This window comes from Scyliorhinus canicula, chromosome 4 (assembly GCF_902713615.1).
Source record: "Scyliorhinus canicula chromosome 4, sScyCan1.1, whole genome shotgun sequence".
In the NCBI taxonomy this organism is placed as follows: Eukaryota; Metazoa; Chordata; class Chondrichthyes; order Carcharhiniformes; family Scyliorhinidae; genus Scyliorhinus; species Scyliorhinus canicula.
In genome coordinates this window covers 91,719,300-91,744,870 of record NC_052149.1, presented here as the reverse complement: position 1 = coordinate 91,744,870, position 25,571 = coordinate 91,719,300, and the positions used below count along the sequence as shown (strand labels likewise).

The 25,571-nt window shown below is 43.5% G+C and overlaps 1 protein-coding gene across 2 annotated transcripts in view; it reads left to right on the top strand.

Annotated features, from left to right (window-relative positions):
* Nucleotides 1-25,571, top strand: part of camsap2a (calmodulin regulated spectrin-associated protein family, member 2a) — a 233,623-nt gene that overhangs the window by 135,458 nt on the left and 72,594 nt on the right. The window contains exons 4-7 of one of the 2 annotated variants that reach the window (XM_038794806.1): nucleotides 2,479-2,562; nucleotides 18,375-18,407; nucleotides 22,506-22,647; nucleotides 24,236-24,375. In XM_038794806.1, the coding sequence (XP_038650734.1) occupies nucleotides 2,479-2,562; nucleotides 18,375-18,407; nucleotides 22,506-22,647; nucleotides 24,236-24,375 (399 nt within the window). The remainder of the gene's footprint in view (nucleotides 1-2,478; nucleotides 2,563-18,374; nucleotides 18,408-22,505; nucleotides 22,648-24,235; nucleotides 24,376-25,571) is intronic. The other variant, XM_038794807.1, reaches the window with a different exon arrangement.

The following is a 25,571-nucleotide window of genomic DNA, read 5'->3' as shown; positions in this document are numbered from 1 at the left end:
CCAAATGTATAGCATGGCCTCCATCCAGTGGAAGAAAAGGTGCGGGCAATTCGCCAGCCCCTCATCCCTCATGACCAAAATGGAGCTCCGTTCTTTCCTCGGCCTGGGGAACGACTATGGGAAGTTCATACCCAGGATGGCCATGCTGCTCAGCCTGCTCCACCAACTACTGAATAAGGGACGGAGGTGGGACTGGAGCACCCCCCCCCCCCCCCCAACCCCCCGACACCAGAAGACGTTTCAGGAGGTGAAGCAGAGTCTCATCAGTTGAATTGCTGACCCACTTCAAGTGGACAAACCCCAGCTCCTTGCGTGTGATGTCTCGTCATAAGGCTTTGGGCGGTCCTGGCTCACTGCATGCCTGACAGCTCGGAGCGACCCGTAGCCTTTGCATCCTGCACACTGGCGGACGCTGAGTGAAACTAAACCAAAATAGAAAAGGATGGCTTGGCAGTTGTGTTTGTGGTGGGTAAGTTCCACCAGTACCTTTATGGACGGACGTTCACTGTATATATCAACCACAAGCCCATGCTGGGGTTATTTAAGAAGATCAGGTGATTCCACCGGTAACATCTCCCCAAATTGTCATGTGGGTGTACCTTTAAGAAATGGGTGTTTGTCAAATAGCTGCAGTGATGTCAGAGTGTGGGTGGAGCTGGACTGCCTGTCTGTTTTACTTTTGCTTTGGGCTGTCAGCCACAGGGTGTGTTTGGTTTCGTTCTGCAGATTGGGAGCTGCATCCAGCAAAACCAGGTGTAATTCTGATTTTTATTCTGCACGAAAGGAATGTCTTCAAATCACTTACTAGTTTAAAAGTGACAACTGCTCTCAATAGAGAATTTAAACCTGATGCCTGTGTTGCAGAGGGTATTTGTCTTATGGATGTTGCAAGGAAAGATTACGGGTTACTTATAGAATATTGTATCTGTGGGGATTATTGGTGTTAATAGTTAAGATGTTTACAGTGTGTTTAAAAATGTTAACTGGATTCATAGAATAAACATTGTGTTTTGTTTAAAAATACTTTTAGTTCTCTGTTGCATCACACCTGTAAAGTGGGCCCTTGTGCTCCCCATAACCAAAATCTATTTAAAGTTATGGGTCAGGTGAACTCCATGATACACTTAGGGGTTCTCTAAACCCAGGCCTGTAATAAGATTCAGTGGTGGGCCCTGCTTCTGTCGGCATACAAATATACTTTAGAGCACTGCCTGGGCACCAGAATCCCATAAGCGGATACTTTGAGCCGCCTGCCGCTACCCACAAAGCCTCCATCTCCCATCGCAGCCTCGGAGATAATAGCCGCTCTCCATTTCATGGACACTTTGCCAGTAACGGCAGCTCATATCCAAGAATGGACCCAGACTGACCCTGAGTTGTTGAGGGTCTGACATATGGTCCAATACAAGGTCCGAAACTGGGAGATACCAGACAGGCTCAAGGCCTACACCTCCAAGCTGCCCGAAATGAGTGTCGAAGACGGCATCCTCCTGTGGGGGACGCGGGTGGTTGTACCCGAATGAGGACGCACATCCCTGTTGAAAGACCTCCACAATTAGCACCTTGGGGTGGCCAAAAATGAAAATTTCAGCACGTTTGGTGGTCTGGACTGGATGCCGAGATCAAGCGGGTGGCCCGCAATTGCACCTGATACTACGAACACCAGAAGGTCCTAACGACAGCCCCTGGGAGTGGCCCGGGAAGCCATGGAACTTCGCAAGGGCAGTTAGGGTTGGGCATTAAATTTTCGCCTTGACAGTGATGGTCACACTTGGAAGACTCAAAGATCAATCAATTGATAAATTATGATTATGGTTTAATTTGGTTTAAATTCTTATTTTGAATATTAGTAATTTTAATCATTGAACAAAAATCATGTGAGTAAAAGGTCACTTCATCACTGAAATTTACAGAATGAAAGGAGGTAATTCAGCCCATTGTATCCACAGTGGCCAACGAGTAACCAATCAGCCTAAACCTATTTCCATTCTCTTTATCTTTCCTTCTCATCCTCTCAAATATCTCCCTTCAGCCTTCCCTCCCTCAAACTCTTCCCCCTCTGGTTCTCTCCCGACAAACTCCCCGACCCTACCTCTTTACCCCACAGACTGTCTGTCTCTCTCTCTGGCTCCGTCTCTCTTTCTTTCTCTCTCTCTTATTTCTGTCTCTATCTCTCTCTCTCTCTCTCTCTCTGTCTCTCTCCTTCCTGTATATCTATCCTCTGGTAATGGTCTAAAAATGTTGTCGATTAATTTCTGGTGTAAATCTCAACCAATCAGGCCCTGTGCGTGCAGTTATTAGTTCTGTTTCTTGTATCATCTCACACACGTAAACTTTCATTGTTCATTATGATAATGTCAGTTGCCATTAAATCACTGGTCAATACTGAAACTTTAAAATGAATTTTAAAATAAAGAGGGGAGAAACCATATTTCTATTATATAACAGTCTTAAACTTGTGTTTCATAATTGATTCAGGTAAATGAACATTTGAGGGAAATAGTCAGCCAGGAGCAGAAGCAAAGACGACCGCCAGGACCAGAAATACCTGGAAGTCAAAGGGTAGGAACTGAAGCTGAAATTGTGTTTATTATGTTTTCATTTCTTAGGGATAACAGCAATATTCATGGCCCGAAAATGCCTGTACTCAAGAAAATTCTTTCTTCCCACAGGTTGTCAAAGTTCGTTTACTGGTGGAGTGATAATGTGAATATTTATCTTTCACTTCTAAATTAATTGTCAAGTAATTCTTACAGAGTGTTTCTGTCAGAAAGTAATTGTACCCTGAGCTTGATAAAATGCAGTCAGGCTCTGCGCAAATTAACACTAAAATTGTTTGTACGTGGTGGAATCATTGAGAATAAAAGTAAATTCTCTTAAATTTACAGTGGCATGATACTGTAGGACCTCATATTTTCTAATAAGAGACTGGGTCTGGTGGTAGTTTGAGATTGAGATTGCAAAACTTGGTTCGTACACTTTCAAATACAAACTAAAGAAACAAAGGTCCAGCAGGGCAAAAGGAAGAGAACAATGGAAAGAGAACAAAGAAGAGAGAGAGTACCACGTGCACCAAGAGCTTTACCTGCACTTTCTGGTACCACCCCACTCTCTGCCCCTAATTAGAACATAGAGCATACAGTGCAGAAGGAGGCCATTTGGCCCATCGAGTCTGCACCGATCCACAGAAGCCCTCACTTCCACCCTACCAACGTACCCAATAACCCCTCCTAACCTTTTTTGGATACGAAGGGCCAATCCACCTAACCTGCACGTCTTTGGACTGTGGGAGGAAACCAGAGCACCCAGAGGAAACCCACGCAGACACGGGGAGAACATGCAAACTCCACACAGACAGTGACCCAGCGGGGAATCGAACCTGGGACCCTGGCGCTGTGAAGCCACAGTGCTAACCACTTGTGCTATCATGCTGCCCATAATTGGCTTACAAGTTTTGAATTGTGACTTCTGAAAGGTGCTCCGTACCAGCCCTCACACTGGTATCTAAAATTCATCAACTTCGCTTCCAGTTTCCACCCCTCCATCACTTCCACCTCCATCTCGGACACTTCCCTTCCCTTCCTTGAGCTTTCTGTCTCCATTTCCGGCGATAGACTATCTACTAATATAAGCCCACTGACTCTCACAGCTATCTGGACTACAGCTCTTCGCACCCTACATCCTGTAAAGACTCCATCCCTTTATCTCAGCTTCTTCATCTCCGTTGCATTTGTTCCGATGATGCCACTTTTCAAAATGGTGCTTCGAAAATGTGTTCCTCCTTCCTCAACCGTGATTTCCCACCTACAATTTTTGACAGGGCCCTCACCAGCAAGTGGTCCATCTCCCGCACCACTACCCTCACCCCCTCCCCTCCCTCCCAGAGCAAGGATAGAATCCTCCTCGTTCTCACATTTCACCCCACCAGCCTCCATTTGCAAAGTATAATCCTCTGCCGATTTCGGCAACTCCAGCATGATGCCACCACAAACACATCTTCCCTTCACTCCCTCTGTCAGCATTCCGCAGAGACCGTTCCCTCCGAGACAATCTAGTCCACTCCTCCACCATACCCAACACCTCTCCCATCACCCATGACACCTTCCCATGCAATCACAGAAGGTGTAACACCTGCCACTTTACCTCTTCCATACTTAACATCCCAGGCCCAAAACACTCATTCCAGGTTAAGCAGCGTTTCACTTGCACCTCTTTCAATTTGATCTACTGCATTCGCTGCTCCCAGTGTGGTTTCCTCTATATCGGAGAGACCAAACACAGACTGGGTGATCGCTTTGCTGAGCACCTTCGGTCTGTGCCCATTCAGGACCCTGACCTTCCCGTTGCTTGCCATTTTAATACAAGACCCTGCTCCCATGCCCCCATGTCTGTTCTTGGCCTGCTACAATGTTCCAGTACAGCTCAGCACAAACTGGAGGAACAGTATCTCATCTTCCGGTTAGGCATGCTACAGCCTTCCAGCTTGAACATTGAATTCAACAACTTCAGATGATCAGCTCTTACCCACTGCGACCCCTTTGTTTTCATTCTATTTCATTTTAGCTGCTTTTTATCATTTCTTTCTTTCTTGTTTTTCTTAGATATTGTAATTTATAGGTATGGGGGGGGGGTTGAGAGGGACAAAAATTATCAACAAAATAAAAGGATAAAGGACCGTTGCACTGGGATGGCTTCCAGTTAGTGTTTTTTTGTACGGTTCAGCTTTCGTTTCCTTCTATGCTTGAGACGATTTTCTCTGGCAAGGTTGTCTATTTTCTCGTAGGTTCAAGATCATGTCAAGTTTACAGCATAAGATGTGCCAACCACAGTAAAGCAGTTCTTTCAGCGAGAGAGAGAGAGTGTGTTCCTTCTCCTTCTGATGTCTAATCACTTCTGCCTAGTCCTCTCAAAAAGCAGCATGTAGATAATGTACATATCAATCACTAATTGTTGTCCGGCAGAACACTGTCCCTGGCCAACCGATCGGTTGCCTGTGAGCCAATCGAACTGACTTCCTTCAAAGCTGATTTCTGAGATCCACTCAGCACCAAAGAGAGTGACCTCTCCTCTCCAAACATAAAGCCTGGGAACACAATGACCTGACATGCAGGCTGCTTCAGCTTGGCTCTTCAGCTTAAAGGCACATTCCGATTATGGTTCCATGGACCAAAAATAATAAAAGAAAATGGGAACAAAGGAAATAAACAGGACGGACTCTTACAATAGATACTTTGTTCACTGTGCTTGTTAACGGTTTAACAGTTTGGCCAATGGATGCAGGTATGGTTGATGAAGTGTATATCAGGTGACTAAGTGTGTGGTCATGCATTTTGGTCAGCAAATGGGAAGGCAACTTATTATCTCAATGGGGAGAGACTTTGGGGTGCTAAATTGCAGAGGGATCTAAGGGTCCTTGTTCATAAGTCACAGAAAACTAGCATGCAGGTACAGCAAATAATAAAGAAAGCAAATGGAATGTTGCCATTTATAGCTAACGAAATAGAGTATAAAGGTAAGGAAGTGTTGCAACTGTACAAGGCATTGGTGAGACCGCACCTGGAACATTGTGCAGTTTTTGGTCCCCTTATTTGAGGAAAGATGTAGTGGCATTAGAGGCAATTCAGAGGAGGTTCACTAGATTAATTGTAGAGACAATGGGTTTGTCGTATGAGGAGAGATTGAACAGTTTAGGCCTATACTCTCGAGAGTTTGGAAGAATGAGGGGAGATCAAATTGAGGTATACAAGATGATAAACAGTATGGATAAAGTAGACGTGGAGAGGATGCTTCCTCTTGTGGGGCATTCTGGAATGAGAGGTCATAGTCTTAGGATAAGAGGTAACAAAGTTAAAACAGAGTTGAGGAGAAACTACTTCTCCCAAAGGGTTGTGAATCTGTGGAATTTGTTACCCCAGAGTGCGGTGGATGCTGGTACAGTGAGCACATTTGCGGAGAAGTTAAACAGATTTTTAACTAGTAATGGGTTGAAGGGTTATGGAGAATGGGCAGGACGATGGAGTTAAGTTCTGCTCCGATAATCTTGTGGATTTGTGAATAGAAGAGATTAGTGCAGTGTGAAATCTGTAACATGTATTGGAGGATGTCACCACGTGCTATTATAATCCTTCCATTGGCATGAGACTTTGACAAGGTAGTTACATACATTGAAAGGAAACAAGAATAGAAATGTTTTCATGATGCATTCTGTAGATCTGTGGATTTAGAAGATTTAGAGATGGATAAGGTGCCAGTCAAGCAGGCTGTTTTGCCTTTAATTATCCTACAATAATACTTAATAAGGACAAATGGTTGTTGAACACTGAATCATAGAGAAATGGCTCTGACGGTCAGAGTATGGTAGATCAAGAACTGGATTGTGGTAATGCAATTAGTCATGGCATACGTGACAAAATTATCTTATCCAAAGGTAATTGCTCAGAGTGTGTACTCAGATAACACATATTCCAGAGGGGTCTAGACAGCTGAGGGATTCAACAGTTGTGGGACGTGTAGAAGAAGCTATTGACAGGTTTAAATATTGGCTAAGCATTCAGGATGGTAGCCAAGAAGCAAGACTGGACTGGCAGAGGGAATTAAAAGAGTGAAGAGTGAGTAAGTACAGTTTAATGGGTCTGGAATTGATTCATGTGTCAAAAAATGATCACAAACCAGAGAAAGACCCCCCAACCTCAGCAGGGTGATCTTACACTAGTAGTCTTGACAGATATAAAAGTGCAAAGAGAGGCTGTAACTTGTACCCCTGGGGGAGGGCGTTAAATTCTGCCTGACCTGTTCCTGCTTCACAGCATATTGGGGCTCTTATTAAAAGTAGTAAATTCAACTGATCAATCAAACAGCGCACAATGTCTTTTCTTTAGATCTAAAATCATCCTTTTGAGATCACCTGGTATAATTGTCAAGTATAAAAGGAACATACTGAATAGGACCGTTGATTCGAAATTCTTCCAGACTTATTTTGCATAATATTTAAACCAGTATATATTAAAAGGCCCACAAGCCAGACACGCTCTTTTAAATTTCACACTCATCTGTTTCATAACACATATTCAAATTCCACAGTACCAATGAGAAAGCATCAACATGAGCTGACTCAATTGCTCATTTTTAATGTTCTGAAACAGAAAAGATATACTTTCAGAATCAAAATGTCATGATGTAGATTATTTGGATCTCACGGTGGTGGAGAATAGTTCTCACCAGATGACATGCTGGTGAGGAATGGCTCTCACTGGATGACACGCTGGTGAGGAATGGCTCAAGTGGGGATTGAGACAAGGTGGGGGAGGTTTGTAACCGTGTTTGAAGAGCTGTTCGTCGCAGGAGGTGGGGGTGAAAAAGGGGAAAAAATTGTACAGACTGTATAGATGATTGCTGGGAAGTAGGCTTCACAGGGTGTTTATTTGCTGTAACTTGTTTTGATTCATGTTTGTAATAAAATACATTTTAGAAAAAAGAAATGGCTCTCACTGTTAAATCAGGGAAATATTTCACTGTCCGGTAATTGCAGTGTTGTGGCACTGCTGAGACTTGTTTCATGTCCTTTGATATATTTCCTTCCTGAGAGGGAGGGACAGCAGGCTGCTGAGGTACAAAATCCGCTTTAAAAACATTTTTCATGGTACTAGGGCATGGCTGGCCAGGACAGCATTTTTATTGCCCGTCAGAAATCACCTTGAACTGTTGCAGTTCATGGTGTAGATACATCCAGAGTGCTGTTAGGTTGGGTGTTCCAGGATTTTAATTCAACAACAGTGAAGTAACAGTGATATATTTCCAGCGAGAATGAAAAAAAAAAATGAAAATCGCTTATTGTCACGAGTAGGCTTCGAATGAAGTTACTGTGAAAAGCCCCTAGTCGCCACATTCCGGCGCCTGTTCGGGGAGGCTGTTACCGGAATTGAACCGTGCTGCTGGCCTGCTTGTTCTGCTTTCAAAGCCAGTGATTTAGCCCAGTGTGCTAAACAGTGTGTCTTGGAGGAAAACCTGCAGTTAGTGGTCTTCCCATGTGTCTTCTGTCCTTGTCCTTCTAGATGACAGAGGTCACGGGTTTGGAAAGTGCTGTTGAAAGAGCCTTGATGAGCTGCTGCAGTCCATATTGTAGATTGTGTACACTATTGCCACTGTGTCAGTGATGGCAGGATTGGATTTAGAAGATTTAGAGATGGATAAGGTGCCAGTCAAGCAGGCTGTTTTGCCTTTAATGTTGTCAAGCTTCTCATGTGTTGGAGCTTCACTGATCCAGGCAAGTGGAAAGTATTCCATTACACTCTTGATTTGTGCCTTGTAGATGCTATACTGACCTTGGGGAGACAGGAGATGAGTTATTCCACAGATTTCCTAACCTCTTGTAGCCATAGCATTTTATATGGACGGTCCAGTTCAGTTTCTGGTCAATGGTAACCCACAGCATACTGCGGGATTCATTAATTGTAATGCCATTGAATGCCAAGGGGGAAAGCTTGGATTCTCCCGTTGGAGATGATCATTGCTTTACTTGTTTGTACGTGAATGTTTCTTGCCATTTATCAGCCAAAGCTTGAATGTTGTCCAGATCTTGCTGCATATGGATGCACTCTTTCAGTGTCGAAGGAGTCACGAATAGTGTTGAACATCATTGCACATCTCCATTTTTTGACATTATGCTGAAGGGAAGGTCATTGATGAAGCAGCTGAAGACTAGCCTGAGGAACTCTTGCAGTGGTGTTCTGGGATTGGGATGACTTGCTTTCAACAACCACAACCATCTTCCTTTGTGCCAGGTATGACCCCAACCAGTGTTGAGCTTCCCCCGGTTCCCACTGACTCCAATTTTACTTGGGCTCTTTGCCACACTCGGCCAAATGCTGCCTTGATGTTGAGGGAAATTTTTCTCTCCTGACCTCTTTCGGCTCTTTGTCTATCTTTAGAGTTTGGACTAAGGCTATACTGAGGTCAATAGCGAAGTGGTCTTTGCAGAACCCAAACTTAAATGTCAGTGAGCAGGTTATGGCTGTTTAAGTGCTGCTCATTAGCACAGCCGATGACCCCTTTTATCTCTTTGCTCATGATGAAGAGTAGTAATTGACCAGATTGGATTTGTCCTGCTTTTCGTGATCAAGTTATATAAGGGATGTTTTCTAGATTGTCAGGGAGATGCCAATGTTGCATTGTACTGGAACAGCTTGGCTTCTGGAGCACAAGTCTTCAGTACTATTGCTGGAATGTTGTCAGGGCCCGCAGTCTTCAGAGTATCCAGTGCCTTCAACCATTTCTTGATCTCACATGGAGTGAATTGAATTGACTGAAGATCAGCATCTATCTGTGATCCTGGAAATCTCAGGATCATCCTGGCTGAAAATTGTTGCAAATGCTTCAGCCTTGCCTTTTGGACTGAAGTGCTGGGCTCTTCTGTCATTGGGGATGGGGATATTTGAGAAGACCGCTCCTCTAGTTGGTTTATCCAGCTGTCCACCATCATTCATGACTGGATATAGCAGAACTGCAGAACCTAGAACTGATCTGTTGGTCGTGCGATCGCTTAGCTCTGTCAATCACATGCTGCTTCCAATATTTGGCATGCAAGTAGTCCAGTGTTGGAGCTTCACTTTTGAATGTTAGAACATAGAAAAATACAGCACAGAACAGGCCCGTCGGCCCATGATGTTGTGCCAAACCTTTGTCCTAGATTAAGAACAAATTAATCTACACCCCATCATTCTATCGTAATCCATGTACCTATCCAATAGCCGCTTGAAGGTCCCTATTGTTTCCGACTCAACTACTTCCACAGGCAGTGCATTCCATGCCCCCACAGTCTCTGGGTAAAGAACCTACCTCTGACATCCCCCCTATATCTTCCACCATTCACCTTCAATTTATGTCCCCTTGTAATGGTTTGTTCCACCCGGGGAAAAAGTCTTTGACTGTCTACTCTATCTATTCCCCTGATTACCTTATAAACCTCGATCAAGTCGCCCCTCATCCTTCTCCGTTCTAATGAGAAAAGACCGAGCACCCTCAACCTTTCCTCATAGGACCTTCTCTCCATTCCAGGCAACATCATGGTAAATCTCCTTTGCACCTTTTCCAAAGCTTCCACATTCTTCCTAAAATGAGGCGACCAGAACTGCACACAGTACTCCAAATGTGGCCGTACCAAGGTTTTGTACAGCTGCATTATCACCTCACGGCTCTTAAATTCAATCCCTCTGCTAATGAACGCTTGCACACTATAGGCCTTCTTCACAGCTCTATCCACTTGAGTGGCAACTTTCAAAGATTTATGAACATAGACCCCAAGATCTCTCTGCTCCTCCACATTGCCAAGAACCCTACCGTTAACCCTGTATTCCGCATTCATATTTGTCCTTCCAAAATGGACAACCTCACACTTTTCAGGGTTAAACTCCATCTGCCACTTCTCAGCCCAGCTCTGCATCCTATCTATGTCTCTTTGCAGCCGACAACAGCCCTCCTCACTATCCACAACTCCACCAATCTTCGTATTGTCTGCAAATTTACTGACCCACCCTTCAACTCCCTCATCCAAGTCATTAATGAAAATCTAAAACAGCAGAGGACCCAGAACTGATCCCTGGGATATGCCACTGGTAACTGGGCTCCAGGCTGAATATTTGTCATCCACCACCACTCTCTGACTTCTATCAGTTAGCCAGTTCGTTATCCAACTGGCCAAATTTCCCACTATCCCATGCCTCCTTATTTTCTGCATAAGCCTACCATGGGGAATCTTATCAAATGCCGTACGAAAATCCATGTACACTACATCCACTGCTTTACCTTCATCCACATGCTTGGTCACCTCCTCAAAGAATTCAAGAAGACTTGTGAGGCAAGACCTACTCCTCTCAAATCCGTGCTGACTATCCCTAATCAAGCAGTGCCTTTCCAGATGCTCAGAAATCCTATCCCTCAGTACCTTTTCCATTACTTTGCCTACCACCGAAGTAAGACTAACTGACCTGTAATTCCCAGGATTATCCCTATTCTCTTTTTTTGAACAGGAGCACGACATTCGCCACTCTCTAATCCCCTGGTACCACCCCTGTTGACAGTGAGGACAAAAAGATCATTGCCAACGGCTCTGCAATTTCATCTCTTGCTTCCCATAGAATCCTTGGATATCCCGTCAGGCCCGGGGGACTTGTCTATCCTCAAGTTTTTCAAAATGCCCAACACATCTTCCTTCTGAACAAGTATCTCCTCGAGCTTACCAGTCTTGTTTCACACTGTCCTCTCCAACAATATGGCCCCTCTCATTCATAAATACTGAAGAAAAGTACTCGTTCAAGACCTCTCCTATCTCTTCAGACTCAAAACACAATCTCCTGCTACTGTCCTTGATCGGACCCACCCTCACTCTAGCCATTCTCATATTTCTCACATATGTGTAAAAGGCCTTGGGGTTTTCCTTGATCCTACCCGCCAAAGATTGTTCATGCCCTCTCTTAGCTCTCCTAATCCCTTTCTTCAGTTCCCTCCTGGCTACCTTGTATCTCTCAAGCGCCGTGTCTGAACCTTGTTTCTTCAGCCTTACATAAGTCTCCTTCTTCCTCTTAACAAGACATTCAACCTCTCTTGTCAACCATGGTTCCCTCACTCGACCATCTCTTCCCTGCCTGACGGGGACATACATATCAAGGACACGTAGTAACTGTTCCTTGAACAAGTTCCACATTTCAATTGTGTCCTTCCCTGACAGCCTATGTTCCCAAATTATACACTTCAGTTCTTGTCTGACAGCATCGTATTTACCCTTCCCCCAATTGTAAACCTTGCCCTGTTGAACGCACCTACCTCTCCATTACTAAAGTGAAAGTCACAGAATTGTGGTCACTATCTCCAAAATGCTCCCCCACTAACAAATCTATCACTTGCCCTGGTTCATTACCAAGTACCAAATCCAATATGGCCTCCCCTCTGGTCGGACAATCTACATACTGTTAGAAAAGCTTCCTGGACACACTGCACAAACACCACCCCATCCAAACTATTTGATCTAAAGAGTTTCCACTCAATATTTGGGAAGTTGAAGTCACCCATGACTACTACCCTGTGACTTCTGAACCTTTCCAAAATCTGTTTCCCAATCTGTTCCTCCACATCCCTGCTGCTATTGGGGGGCCTATAGAAAACTCCCAACAAGGTGACTGCTCCTTTTCTATTTCTGACTTCAACCCATGCTACCTCAGTAGGCAGATCCTCCTCAAACTGCCTTTCTGCAGCTGTTATACTATCTTTAATTAATAATGCAATGCCCCCACCTCGTTTACCACCCTCCCTAATCTTATTGAAAAATCAATAACCAGGAACCTCCAACAACCATTTCTGCCCCTCTTCTATCCAACTTTCTGTGATGGCCACCACATCGTAGTCCCAAGTACCGATCCATGCCTTACGTTCACCCACTTTATTCCTGATGCTTTTTGCGTTGAAGTATACACACTTCAACCCATCTCCGTGCCTGCAAGTACTCTCCTTTGTCAGTGTTGCCTTCCCCACTGCCTCACTACACGCTTTGACATCCTGAACATCGTCTACCTTAGTTGCTGGACAACAAGTCCAGTTCCCATTCCCCTGCCAAATTAGTTTAAACCCTCCCGAAGAGTACTAGAAAACCTCCCTCTCAGGATATTGGTGCCCCTCTGGATCGGATGCAACCCGTCCTGCTTGTACCTGTCCCACCTTCCCCAGAATGCGCTCCAATTATCCAAATACTGAAGCCCTCCCTCCTGCACCATTCATGCAGCCACGGGTTCAACTGCACTCTCTCCCTATTCCTAGCCTCGCTATCATGTGGCACCGGCAACAAACCAGAGATGACAACTCTGTCTGTCCTGCCTTTTAACTTCCAGCCTAACTCCCTAAACTTGTCTATTACATCCACACACACACCCCTTTTCCTACCTATGTCGTTGGTACCAATGGGCACCATGACTTCTAGCTGCTCACCCTACCCCTTAAGGATCCTGAAGACACGATCCGAGATATCCCTGGCCCTGGCACCCAGGAGGTAACATACCTTCCGGGAGTCTCGCTCGCGACCACAGAATCTCCTATCTATTCCCCTAACCATTGAGTCTCCTGTCACTATTTCTTTTCTGTTCTCCCCCCTTCCCTTCTGAGCTCCAGAGCCAGACTCAGTGCCAGAGACCTGGGCGCTAGGGCCTTCCCCCAGTAAGTCACACCCCCACCCCCAGAAGCATCCAAAATGGTATAATTGTTTTGAAGGGGAACGGCCACGAGGGATCCCTGCAATGTCTGTTTGTTTTCTTTCCCCTGACTGTAACCCAGCTACTCCTGTCCTGTACCTTGGGTGTGGCTACCTCCCTGTAACTCTTGTCTATTACCCCCTCTGTCTCCCGTATGATCCGAAGTTCCTCCAGCTCCAGTTCCCTAGCATGGTCTCTGAGGAGCTGGAGTTGGGTGCACTTCCCGCAGGTATAGTCAGCGGGACACCGGTGGTATCCCTCACCACCCACATCCTACAGGAGGAGCATGCAACTGCCCTAGCCTCCATCCCCTCTTACCTTACAGAATATAGCTGCACTATGGACCAACTGGAACTCCGCCCTCCGACTCTGCTCCCAGTCAGCTGTACTCTCGGTAAACTCCCGGCTCCTTTCACGCTCTTTGAGGAAATGTAGGAAATGAAATGAAAGGAGCTCCTTACTCCCTCCTCCCCTAACTCCCTCAGTCACCAAACTCTCACTATAGCACTCAAATGCACCCAAATTCAGCACTCAGTGCAAAAAATGTTAGAGTGGTAATGTGCAGAGCCATGAGGTTTCAAATTGTGGTTGTATACAATTCTGCTGCTGATGCTCATGGCCCACAGTACCTCATAGATTCCCAGTTTTCAGTTGCTTGAACTGTTTAAAATCTATCCCATTTGATGCAGTGATACTGTCACATGACACAGTGGAGATCTATTAGTTACAACAGTCCCTCTATTATTGCTGAGCAGGGCAATATAGGTATCCCTGCTGCAGTTTGTACCCTCGCTCAGCCTTTGGTGGTGATTTTGAGAAAGGTTGTTCCGTATGCAATTGTGGTTTTTGCGGTTGTTCATTAAGATCCACCACCACCACCCATACTCTTCCATCTGACACTTTTGTTTTGTAAAGTTTGCGATTAACAAATTCATTCAGGAGACAGTCCACAGATGTATAGTCACCATCCTCTGCACATCAATTGTCCCAAGCTATTTAAAACACATGAAATAATACTTATATTAGTTATAAGTATTTATATACTTATAGTATATACAGTACTTGTATATACTGTTGGTGTTAGGGCAAATGCTGCTTTGTAAAGAAAATTTAAATTGAGTATCTATTTGGAGAATAGTCAAGCAATGCTTGTACTGTTTACCATTAGATACCGTAAATAGTTCTTGCACACATTATCCATCCTAACAGCCTGTATCCGAGTAGCTGGTCTTCAATGTATGTCTTTTGTTATGATCCCTGTAGAGACTGCTAACTTTGGGTCAAAAAAAGATTTGCATTCCTAGTGACTGATGCAAAGGATCACACAACAAGATCCCACGTTTTATCACGATGCTGAGGACCTGGGTTCAATCCTGGCCCCGGGTCACTGTCCGTGTAGAAATCCCCCTCTGTCTGCTTAGGTCTCACCCCACAACCCAAAGATGGCCACGCTAAATTGCTCCTTAATTGGAAAATTAAATCCACGTTTTAAGACTTTTACTGTAACAAACTAAAATCAATATTGATTAAACATTAATTTTTTAAAAATATTTTTATTTGGCCAATTTTCACCATACAAAAGAAAAAAAGGACAACCCCAGCAGTATAAAAAATAATCCCACGCAAACCCAGGACACCCCCACCAACTACCCCCCCCCCCCCCAACAGTCAATGGTAAACAACTCCCGAAAGTGCATGTTGAATCACCCCAACAATTTTAGAACCCCTCCTTCACACCCCCCCCCCCCCCCACCCCCAGCTCGAACTTCACCTTATCCAGGGTCAAAAACTCCAGCAGGTACCCTGCCATGCTGAGGCCCAGGGTGGAGAAGCTGACCTGCACCCCAACAAAATCTGCCTACTAGTGATCAGCGAGGCAAAGGCTAAAACTTCAGCACCCGCCTGCAACTCGAGCCAGTCCAACACCCTGAATATGGATTCCAGGGGAATTGGCTCCACATCCACATGCGAGACCCCGGAGATTGTGCTAAATACCATCCTCCAAAATCGTTCCAGCTTCGGGCAGGACCAAAACATATGAACATGATTCGCGGGAGTCCTCCCACATCGCTCACAGACATCCTCCATCCCCTCGAACAGCTGGTTCATCTTCAATTTTGTGAGGTGTGCCTGTATACTATCTTCAGCTGTATCCGCTCCAACCTCGCTCACAAAGTCGAGGCATTCACCCTCTGCAGCACCTCACACCATAATCCCTCCCCTAATGCACCTCCAGCTCCTTCTCCCACTTTGCCGTAATCCCATCTACAGACACCCTGTCCTCCTCAGGATCCTCCCGTAGATCGCCAAAACAAACCCCCTCTCCAGCAACGTAGAGGCCGATGCTATCGGGGAAACCTTTCTTGCAAAGACCCAAACCTGCATGTATCTAAACCCTTCCTCCTGTGCCAACACATACTTCACTCCCAACTCCTCTAGGCTCGAATCAACCCCCCCCCCCCCCCCCACCCACCCACCCACCCCAAGGAACAAATCCTTTATTTCCTTAAACCTCCCCTCCCTGGGCGGCACGGTGGTGCAGTGGTTAGCACTGCTTCCTACAGCACTGAGGTCCCGGGTTCAATTCTGGCCCTGGGTCACTGCCTGTGTGGAGTTTGCACTTTCTCCCCGTGTCTGCATGGGTTTCACCCCCACAAGCGAAAGATGTGCAGGTTAGATGGATTGGCCACGCCAAATTGCCTCTTAATTGGGGGAAAAAAATAATTGGGTACTCTAAATTTACAAAGAAAAAAACTCTCTCATCCCATCTCCGAAACCTTGCATCCATTCTCCCTGGCACCCAGCTTAAAATGCTGCCTCCAGTCCAAAGTTACTCCCAGCCTTCGATGGGCTTGCTACCCCCATTTCAGCAAGTCATTATGTCCTGTGTTTGTTAAAATTCATTTTGCTCCGTCTCCTGAGAACACCTGAACCAAATTCCATCAGCAAGGCCCAGTGATTCCTTCTCCCAGTCTTGTCATGTGAACCTTCCAAAGTCCTTAAATTTCCATCAATTCCACCTCTGTAACCAAAGAACGTGCTGCCACCTGCATTCTGCCTGTTTGCTTAATAGAGAACAGCTTTTTCCCCTGCTGTTTGAAAAAGCTGTTGTTCCTGTCTCTCTCTGGGGCTCTGTGTGTGTCTCTCTGTGTTTAGGGTCTCTGAGTCAGTAAGTTCCCAAAAGGCCAGACCACCTGCCTCTCCCTCTGTGTTTAGGTGTCAAATCTGTCACTTGGGTTTCAGTAAGACTTGACCCGGGTCCCCATGGTGATTTATCACCAGGCAGAAAAAGCACCATTTTACCTTGAATTGAAAGAAATAGTTCAAGACATAACCACCTTAAAAAATTTCACATTCATAACATTTTATTGACCTGCATTCCAAGTCTCAAATATATGTGTTCTGATCGATAATGTGACATTATGGAAACATTATTTGATAGATGTTTGTACTGTTTTGTGGCAATACCATGGAATTTTAGGGGGTGGGATTCCTCTGCTTACTACTCCCGTTTAAATAGATTTCATGAATAGGTCATTACATTTGAGGGATATTATACATTCTTCGGCTTCTCTTTATAGGTTCCACACCTGGACATGTACGCAATGTTCAAAACTGTAATTTTTCGAGAGCATTTATTTTGCTGCACAAACTGGTTGCTGGGCAGTCCAGGGGTTTGGCAGGGAGCAGTACATGTAATGTACATTGGCAGGGAACAGTACATGTAATGTTATCACCCTTTTATCCAACAGCCTTTTATCATATTTCTTTACATATGCCATCCAACAGTTTTTAAAAAAGGCTTTTCTAAAGGCCCAAAGTTGAGATGCAAAACTTCACAAGCGATATTCATACAAAAATATACAGTGTCCTTTTGGGTTTTTAAAATATGATTTCAAAATGGCTCTTTTCACTGGTGCCCTGTTTGGCAAAGTTAAATCGCGCCTTCAAAGGAGCTTTACCAATCAGAGAAAAATTAATGAGGATGTAGTTTGAAATCTGCAGCCATTTATTGTAACCAAATATTATGCGTGTTTCAAATTTTCAATTGTATTCAAGGCAAGGTCGTTCAGACTTTGATGACACAGAGCAGGGAAATGTTTAGATCTCATTCTAAAAATCCTTGGACATGTTTTGCAATTCTTAAACTGTCACTCCCTGCTGCATATAATAGTAATACTTGTATTACTTGTAATAGTAGTACACTGAGAGACAGAAATGCTGATCTTATTTTTATGCCTATGAATGAGACTCAGAATGGCAAACACTAATGTTTGTAGACCAGGGTTTTGCTGTGGCAATTGCACCAAAACAATTCGAGATCACTGTCATTACTCCTCTGAAACTGACAGCAACCTCTGGTGTCCGTACATTCACAGAATAATACAGAAATCCAGAATTTGCTGTCTATGATTTTACACTTCTCCAGAGGGTGTGCTTTTGAGGCACACACAGATTACAATCAATGGGAAATCTTAAGAATAATCAAGAATTTTCATTTTTATCACTGTTAACTTTGAAAACACTACCCTGTTGAATGGACTGAAACTGGCTTGTCTAATGGCACACTAACTTTATAATTGCTGCTGAACATCCTGAAAGGCTAACCTTAAATTTGTGGACCATCAATTATGATTTTAAAAATTCTGGCTACTTTTGTTTTTTTAAGCTTATATTGATATTTTAGCTTCTGTCTTGCCCTAATCATCATTTATTTTGCTATCTGAAAATTTAAATTAAAAGTGATGGGTATTAACTGCTTTTAACTCTGGTTTGCAGTGTGTGCAATGTGTTTGGCTGCTTACCATGATTGCTGCAGGGCAAGACGTCCCCTTGATTTGGTGCTAGATTTAAACTGCCGCCAGGAAATGGCTGCAGCACTGAGGTTATTATATCTTTGTGGCCAGCTTTCTTTGTGGTCAATGCGGTGCTATTGCTTTTCTGGTAACCTCAAAATCAAGCCCAAAATTTCACAAACTCGTACGACATTTGTATCTTTTCCCTAAATTAAGACATTAGAAATTAGGTGAAGGACAGTAAAGAATTTTGAAGTACTGCATGTGACCTTTACAAACTTGTGATTTTATTTTGTATCTCATTGCTTCAATCCTTTCTCTTTCCTTGATGCTGCTTCCTCTGAAGTCTCCTACCAAATGGTATTGGAAACTGGTTCCTGTAAGTGAATTTAATGCCTAGTGGCCCATTGTATTTGTGAATAACTTATTTCATTCTCAATATTTTAGCCTGTGCTGATTAACATGGTGCTAGTTTTAACTCTGCTGTGATATATCATTTCCTAGCATTAACCCTCATAGCCACTGTCCATTTATTTAAAGGTGGACCTGACTACAGTTTTCCATTCATGTCTGCATGCATCCCTTAGCATAGAATGTTTTCTTTTTTAAGGAAATATCTCAGTTTATTTGAGAAATTATTTAAAATCTGTCAAGTTGAAAGTTAATGCGAGTGTAATGAATTAGATGGTAATTAGAGGCCGTTCGTAATATAAACACAAACCTGGTCATAATCCATGAAGGTGTTAAATATCAGTAAGACACAGGCAAGATGATTAGAAATTCTGGTACATTAAGTAAGCTGCACATGATTAGATTCCACAGTTCAAACTTGACCCACTGTAGATACAAAAGTATCATGTCCAAGCCTAGACTTGTAGCAGAGGCTGATTCCAATTTGAGCCATTTCTCTCCGACAGATAATGCAACACTGTCTGATGGCGAAATTATGCAATTTCAGAGCAACTAATTTACCAAGGAAGTTTCCAATCTAAAAAATAAGGACGACAAACTTGCATTTATACAACACCTTCACATCCCAAAGCACCTCACAACTAATTAAGTACTTCTGAAGTTACTGTCACAACTAGAGTTGGAAGTGGCAGCCAACTTGCACACAACCAGTCGCATGATAAATGAGCAGATGACCTGTTTTAGATAACGTAACCACAATTGGGGGGCCGGGAAGCAGGGGGTTGCCCAGTTCTTCTTCAATTGTGCCGGTGGGATCTTTAATGTACACGTGTGAACTTGATGTAATTTTGTTTAAAGGTATTTTATATCCTCCCTGGGGATTCAGACATTTTAGGCTAGTTGTAGAACTCTGGCTGAAACTGGGTGACTCAGGAAAACCTGGAACAGAGCCAGGGATGTCCATAGCTGGAACTACTTCGGGGTTTCTGAACTTGCACCTTCTATTTACTTGACTATTCATTTTAATGGGAGTAAGGCCATGGACTGGTGAGCGGAGAAGCGAAGAATTCCAGGTTCCCTATCACAGGATGTGAGTGGGTTGCCTCTTTCACTGGCCCCCTGTTATCATTGAACACTTCCCAAGATCTCCCCTTACCCCAAGTGTTCCCCCCACATCCCTCTTTTCCTCCCCATTCACTCGGAACTTGCCTGGGGACTTTCTTCTTGCATAAGTCTATCCTACACCCAGGGCTGAGAATCTGGGGATTGCTTATAGCTGCAGAAGTGGCCACTGCTCCCAGTTGTGCTGCTGGAGCCGCTCAGAATGGCTGGCAGCTCTCTAAGACGCCACTTCCTCTTGACTGAGGAGTGGAAATCTTGCCTCCAGCCAATTAGCACTTCTCCGAAACCCTGTCACCTGGAAAATTCTGCCCATTGCATTACTTTTTTGAATAAAACATTTGAGCTTCCTTTATATTCCATCTTGTCATGTTGTGTTTGTATCTTTCTTGAAATGTTTGGGCCACTCTTGTTAATACTATGACCATCGCTTTTTTGCAATAATTTACACTAAATTTTTAGTTAGGGAAACATGAGCAAAAGGTAAAATGTACATTGACAGCCACTTACCAATGAAGCTTTTTCTTCCTCCCCTGGAAGCTGAGACAGTCAAAGAACTAATATAATATTCTATGAGGATTCAAAGTCATCACAACCTGCAGACTTATTGTTTACAATTAGACTTTAAAAATAGCAACCTGTCAATCAAATATGCATTGCTCTTCAAGTAATAATTGGTTTATAATACCAAGAGATCAGTCACAATGATTTTCTCACATCTGATGATTGCTACAAGGGGGATTTTTCCAGTAAAGCTTTCTGACGCGACGTTTATCTAGGAACTTGGCCAGTGTCAGCACGGTAGCATGGTGGTTAACATAAATGCTGCACAGCTCCAGGGTCCCAGGTTCGGTTCCCGGCTGGGTCACTGTCTGTGCGGAGTCTGCATGTCCTCCCCGTGTGTGCGTGGGTTTCCTCCGGGTGTTCCGGTTTCCTCCCACAGTCCAAAGATGTGCGGGTTAGGTGGATTGGCCATGCTAAATTGCACGTAGTGTCCTAAAAAGTAAGGTTAAGGGGGGGGGGGAGGTTGTTGGGTTACGGGTATAGGGTGGATACGTGGGTTTGAGTAGGGTGATCATTGCTCGGCACAACATCGAGGGCCGAAGGGCCTGTTCTGTGCTGTACTGTTCTATGTTCTATAAGTTTGGGCCTCCATATAAAGCTTGTGTCTCAAGTCACTTCTACTTTTTTTAAGTGTATCTTCACATATGCTGTTTTTCCCTTTGGGGAAGGGCCAGAAGGATCCCGAGCTGATTATCAGCCCGTTGAACCGTGTTATGAATGCTCCTTCCATGACCAACAATCCTGGCGTGGACTTGAACCTGGAGCTTCTGGTCCAGATGCAGGGGCACTACCACTGTTCCATAAGACCTCCTACTGAAACTCTGGGAAGAGTGAAAGAGGTGACTCACTTCTTCAGCCTGCCCGAATCATAACACCACTTAAATGTTTATAGATGCATTTACATATGGTATGATACTTTGCTGGTCAACAGAGAGAACTTGTTTACAAGTGAGGTAATTCATTCCAGCTTTCAACTTGCAACATAAACAATCATTAGTTTACATGCCAGTACCATCTTTCCCTCACTTTTACCCAATTCTTATTTAGTCTTAAAAAGGCAGCAGCAGAATAATGACCTATTCTCCTCAGTTTATATTCATTTGGAGCTGACATCCATAGGCTGTTGGAGGCAATTTGGACAATTACACTGGTCTTTTCAGAGCATCTTGATGCTCAGAGCTGGCTCCTTGCATGAAGAAATGTAGTCCAGGGAGACGTACTCAAAAGGCAGATCTCCAGAGTCACATTAAAGCAAGTCCGTGGCACCATCAGAGTTCTGGAGGTACAGGCTTGCAAGATATATATTGATGGCAAAATTCTATTTTGCCTTTTGTTAAAATGATTTAGATATTTTGTAATACTGACGTCAATGTAACTCTGCGTCCTCCACAAGCACTTTCAGTACATTTAATTTCACCTTCGCCATAGTGAAGAAATAGACGAGTATTCATATGGTGCCCGGGATGCTGATGTGGGTATTTTAATGGTTTTGTTTGATGTTTTGGCTGCTACAAACAGCAGTTAGGTCAGTGGATTATAAAATTGGACATAAATGTTAAAAGGCTTTTTGAAAAAACACCAAATGCCTGCCGCTCAAAATCCATAACCGGTTTAGGACCATAAGTGGAAGTTAAGTTTGTCTCAAAAACAGAAAATACTGAGGGCAGCATGGTGGCGCAAGTGGTTAGCACAGTTGCCTCACGGCGCCGAGGTCCCAGGTTTGATCCCGGTTCTGGGTCACTGTCCGTGTGGAGTTTGCACATTCTCCCCGTGTTTGCATGGGTTTCGCCCCCACAACCCAAAAACGTTCAGGATAGATGGATTGGCCACGCTAAATTGCTCCTTAATTGGAAAAAATGAATTAAATATTCTAAATTTATAAAAAATAAACAGAAAATGCTGGACAATATCAGCAGGTCTGACAGCATCTATGGAGAGAAAAGGGGGCTAATGTTTTGAGCCTGGATGGCTGTCAAAGCTAGGCCTGACAAAGTCATCCAGACTCAAAGCGTGAGCTCCATTTTCTCTCTACAGGTGCTGTCAGACCTGCTGATTTTGTCCAGTATTTTCTGTTTTTGTTTCAGATTCCAACATCCACAGTAATTTGCTTTTATTTAAATCTGGCTGCATGATTGCAGAATGGAAACAATCTCGGTATTTTGTTAATGCCATGTGTTTTCATGATCAAACCTAAATGCTGAAGGAAGTGAATTTAAATTGGCCTCGTCCCAGATTACTGAAAAATAGTGAGTTATGTGAGCACAGTTTTTAAACATCTTGTTATTTTGAGAGAAGAGATTTTAAGTTTTTATTTTTTTAAGTGTTTGCTGTTCCTTCTACAAATACATTTATTTGTCTAACTGCCTCTGTTATTTGATGATAGGCCCGTTACAGGAAAGATCAAATTCTACCCAAACAGCTGCCTTGCATCTCACCAGTAGAAAATCTCTTGAAGGACACCACAGATGGTTGCGCGTTAGCTGCATTGATCCATTTTTACTGTCCCGATATTATCCGAATGGAAGGTGAGTCTCCAATTTTTAGAAAGGATCCAGTATCCAAGAATGTATCCTGTTTTCCTGTAATGAAATAACTTAGGATTCAATCTAGAGGGAGCTTCCTTCTTTATCATGTATCATGTTTTTGTCGAGATGCTTGACGTCATCATTGGCCGCAGGAGTACCAAGTTAACAAAAGCTCCTGATTTGCCTGTTTCCCAGAGGTTTACCCTCCCTCTCCACATGCCAAACTGAATTCTGTTCTTCACCACTATGCACATTGAGAGCTTTGTTTTATACTGTGAGCAGAACCGCCTCTGCTTAAGGCAACGTGATAACATTTAAGGTCTCTGGTAAATGACTGCAATAGGGCCTGTGTAACTATGGAGAAATTATTAAAGTACATGGCAATAGTGGTTCTGCTTTCTTTTGAGTTTTCCTCATGAAGAACAAAGCTGTTTGCTTTGGTGGAGTTCTGCTTCTGACCTTCTGGCAGGAACACAACCCAAAGGTTTTCAGGACCTATGTGTTGAAGGAGTTCTCAGCTACCAGCCTGGTCATTTAAAACTTCTTACAATGTACTCTCCTGAGTTCTTTGTTAAAAAACACAGGTTCACGATTTTCCTCCCTTTCCACTGTATTTATTCTCCAGAAGAAACATCTCTCATATTGATGAAGACAGCAAAGAAAATTTTCCTCTTTATGCAATCCCATTTCAAAATTATTATATAGAGCACACATCTGATCCTGCTACACATAACATGCAGAGGAATTCTTCCCATTAATTCATTATATTAAGAAACTTCAATTAGCCCCAAATTATGTGGCCGTTGTCTCATTAAATGGTGCCCTGAGCTTGTGCATTAGGATACTGTACAGCTGTGATAAACTGTGATGAAGGTCTCTGCTACTGATGACCAACATGCAGCCAGGTTTAAAACCAGCAGTATTATCATCCTCCTCTTTGTTTCAAGATGGGCATAAAGGCAGTGAGCTTTTGCTGGCTTATTCAACTGTTTGTGAATAAAATAAGTGGGAAAAAAATGAATCTAAAAGATTTTGCCAAACTCTTTTTGAAGCTGAGTGCTATCTGATTAACCAAAAAAAATCAATTGGCTGGTAAGACCAAATGGTACTTAAGCAAAATCAGTATGGGCATTGAACCTGGAAGTTCTGTAGTCACTTTAATTCAGACAGGGTAGCACAATAGCACAGTGAGTAGCTCTGTTGCTTCACAGCACCAGGGTCCCAGGTTCGATTCCCAGCTTGGGTCACTGTCTGTGCGGAATCTGCATGTTCTCCCCGTGTCTGCGTGGATTTCCTCTGGGTGCTCCGCTTTCCTCCCACAAGTCCCGAAATACATGCTGTTAGGTGAATTGGACATTCTGAATTCTCCCTCTGTGTACCTGACCAGGTGCCAGAATGTGGCGACTAGGGGCAGTGTTAATGTAAGACTACTTGTGACACTAATAAAGACTATTATTATTATGTTCAAACTTAAGGAGACTATTAAGGATCATTCTTTATTAGTTTTCCCTTGGAAACATGGTTGCCAAGAATATCTGAGAAGGAAGACTTATTGATGCATAATCATTGTAAATGTTTGTTTCCTCAGATATTTGCTTGAAGGAGACCATGTCATTGGCCGATGGCCTATATAATCTGCAATTGATTCAGGACTTCTGTGAAGGATATCTGAACCAGTGCTGCCATTTTCTCCTGGAAGATATGCTGTACGCTTCTTCATCAGTCAAGGTAAAACTGACATGAACTTGATATGTCTAGTTTGTTTCATCTATGTGTTTTGAATTTAGTTTTCCATTGCAGTCGCTAATTGCGTTAGTGGCTGTAGTGCGATACTTTAAAAATCTAGTTTTAGTCAAGAACAATCAATCAGCTATGGTGTTAATGACAGCCTTGTTTATGTAGAGGTCCAAATGCATGACTGAACCTAATTTAGAGTAACAGATCTCATAGAACCTAGCTGACTTTGTAAAGTCAGAAACCGTGAAGGATCCAGGTTTTTTCAATATGATTATAGCACCCACGTGTTGCATTACACATGTGCCGTTTTGAGTTTATTGCTCAATGGCTGCTTCATTGCATTATAATGTTAGCAATTTGACCAACTGCGTATTTAGCCTGTGACATTGCATATCAGGGAAATCTCTAAATTCACCTGTTTCTCTCTCGCAAATGGGTCAATAACTGAGGTCGTAGATTGAAAATCTTTGGCGAAAGAACTAAAGATGAGAAAGGTTTCACTGAGAGTGATCAGGATCTGGAACACATTATGTGAAAAAGTGTTGGAATCTGAAACCATAAATAATTTTCAAATGGAATGTGCATGAGGAAATTATAGGGTTACAGATAAAAAAGAGGCGATGTGGGACTAAGCATAACTGCCCTTTCAAAGAAATGGCAGTCTACTGGAAGGATTCAGTACCTCCTAACTAATTTCCTATCCATGCCAATAAGTTGCCTCCAATTCCCTGCACACTCATTTTTGTGGTGCGGACCTCTGATTGGCTGAAAAGAGGCAGGGAATCTGTCCTGCAGCCCCGAGCCCTAATGCTGGCAAGCCAGGTGCCTGATTGTCTTTTTAGTGACATCAGGATGTCCAGGAATGGCAGTGATGGTGTGGCCATTGGCTCTGCAGCCAGTAGACAGTCCAACTACTGTGTCCATCAAATCCAGCACGTTACCTTCTCAAAGCATTCACCTGAGTTCATTAGACATGCCTTTCATTTATTGATTCACTGGATCAGTTGGTCTTTAGCCAACCCCTTTCATTTTTGTAAGCCTGTATCTCCATGAAGAATGGAACAGAAAGGGACTATTGGAACATTTTTCCAATCAATAACTTCCATCGTATGCACTGTAGTGACAAAATGAAACTTAATATTGCTGCTGTTTTTTCATGCTCTGTTGTTGTAGTGCTTGGGTTAGGC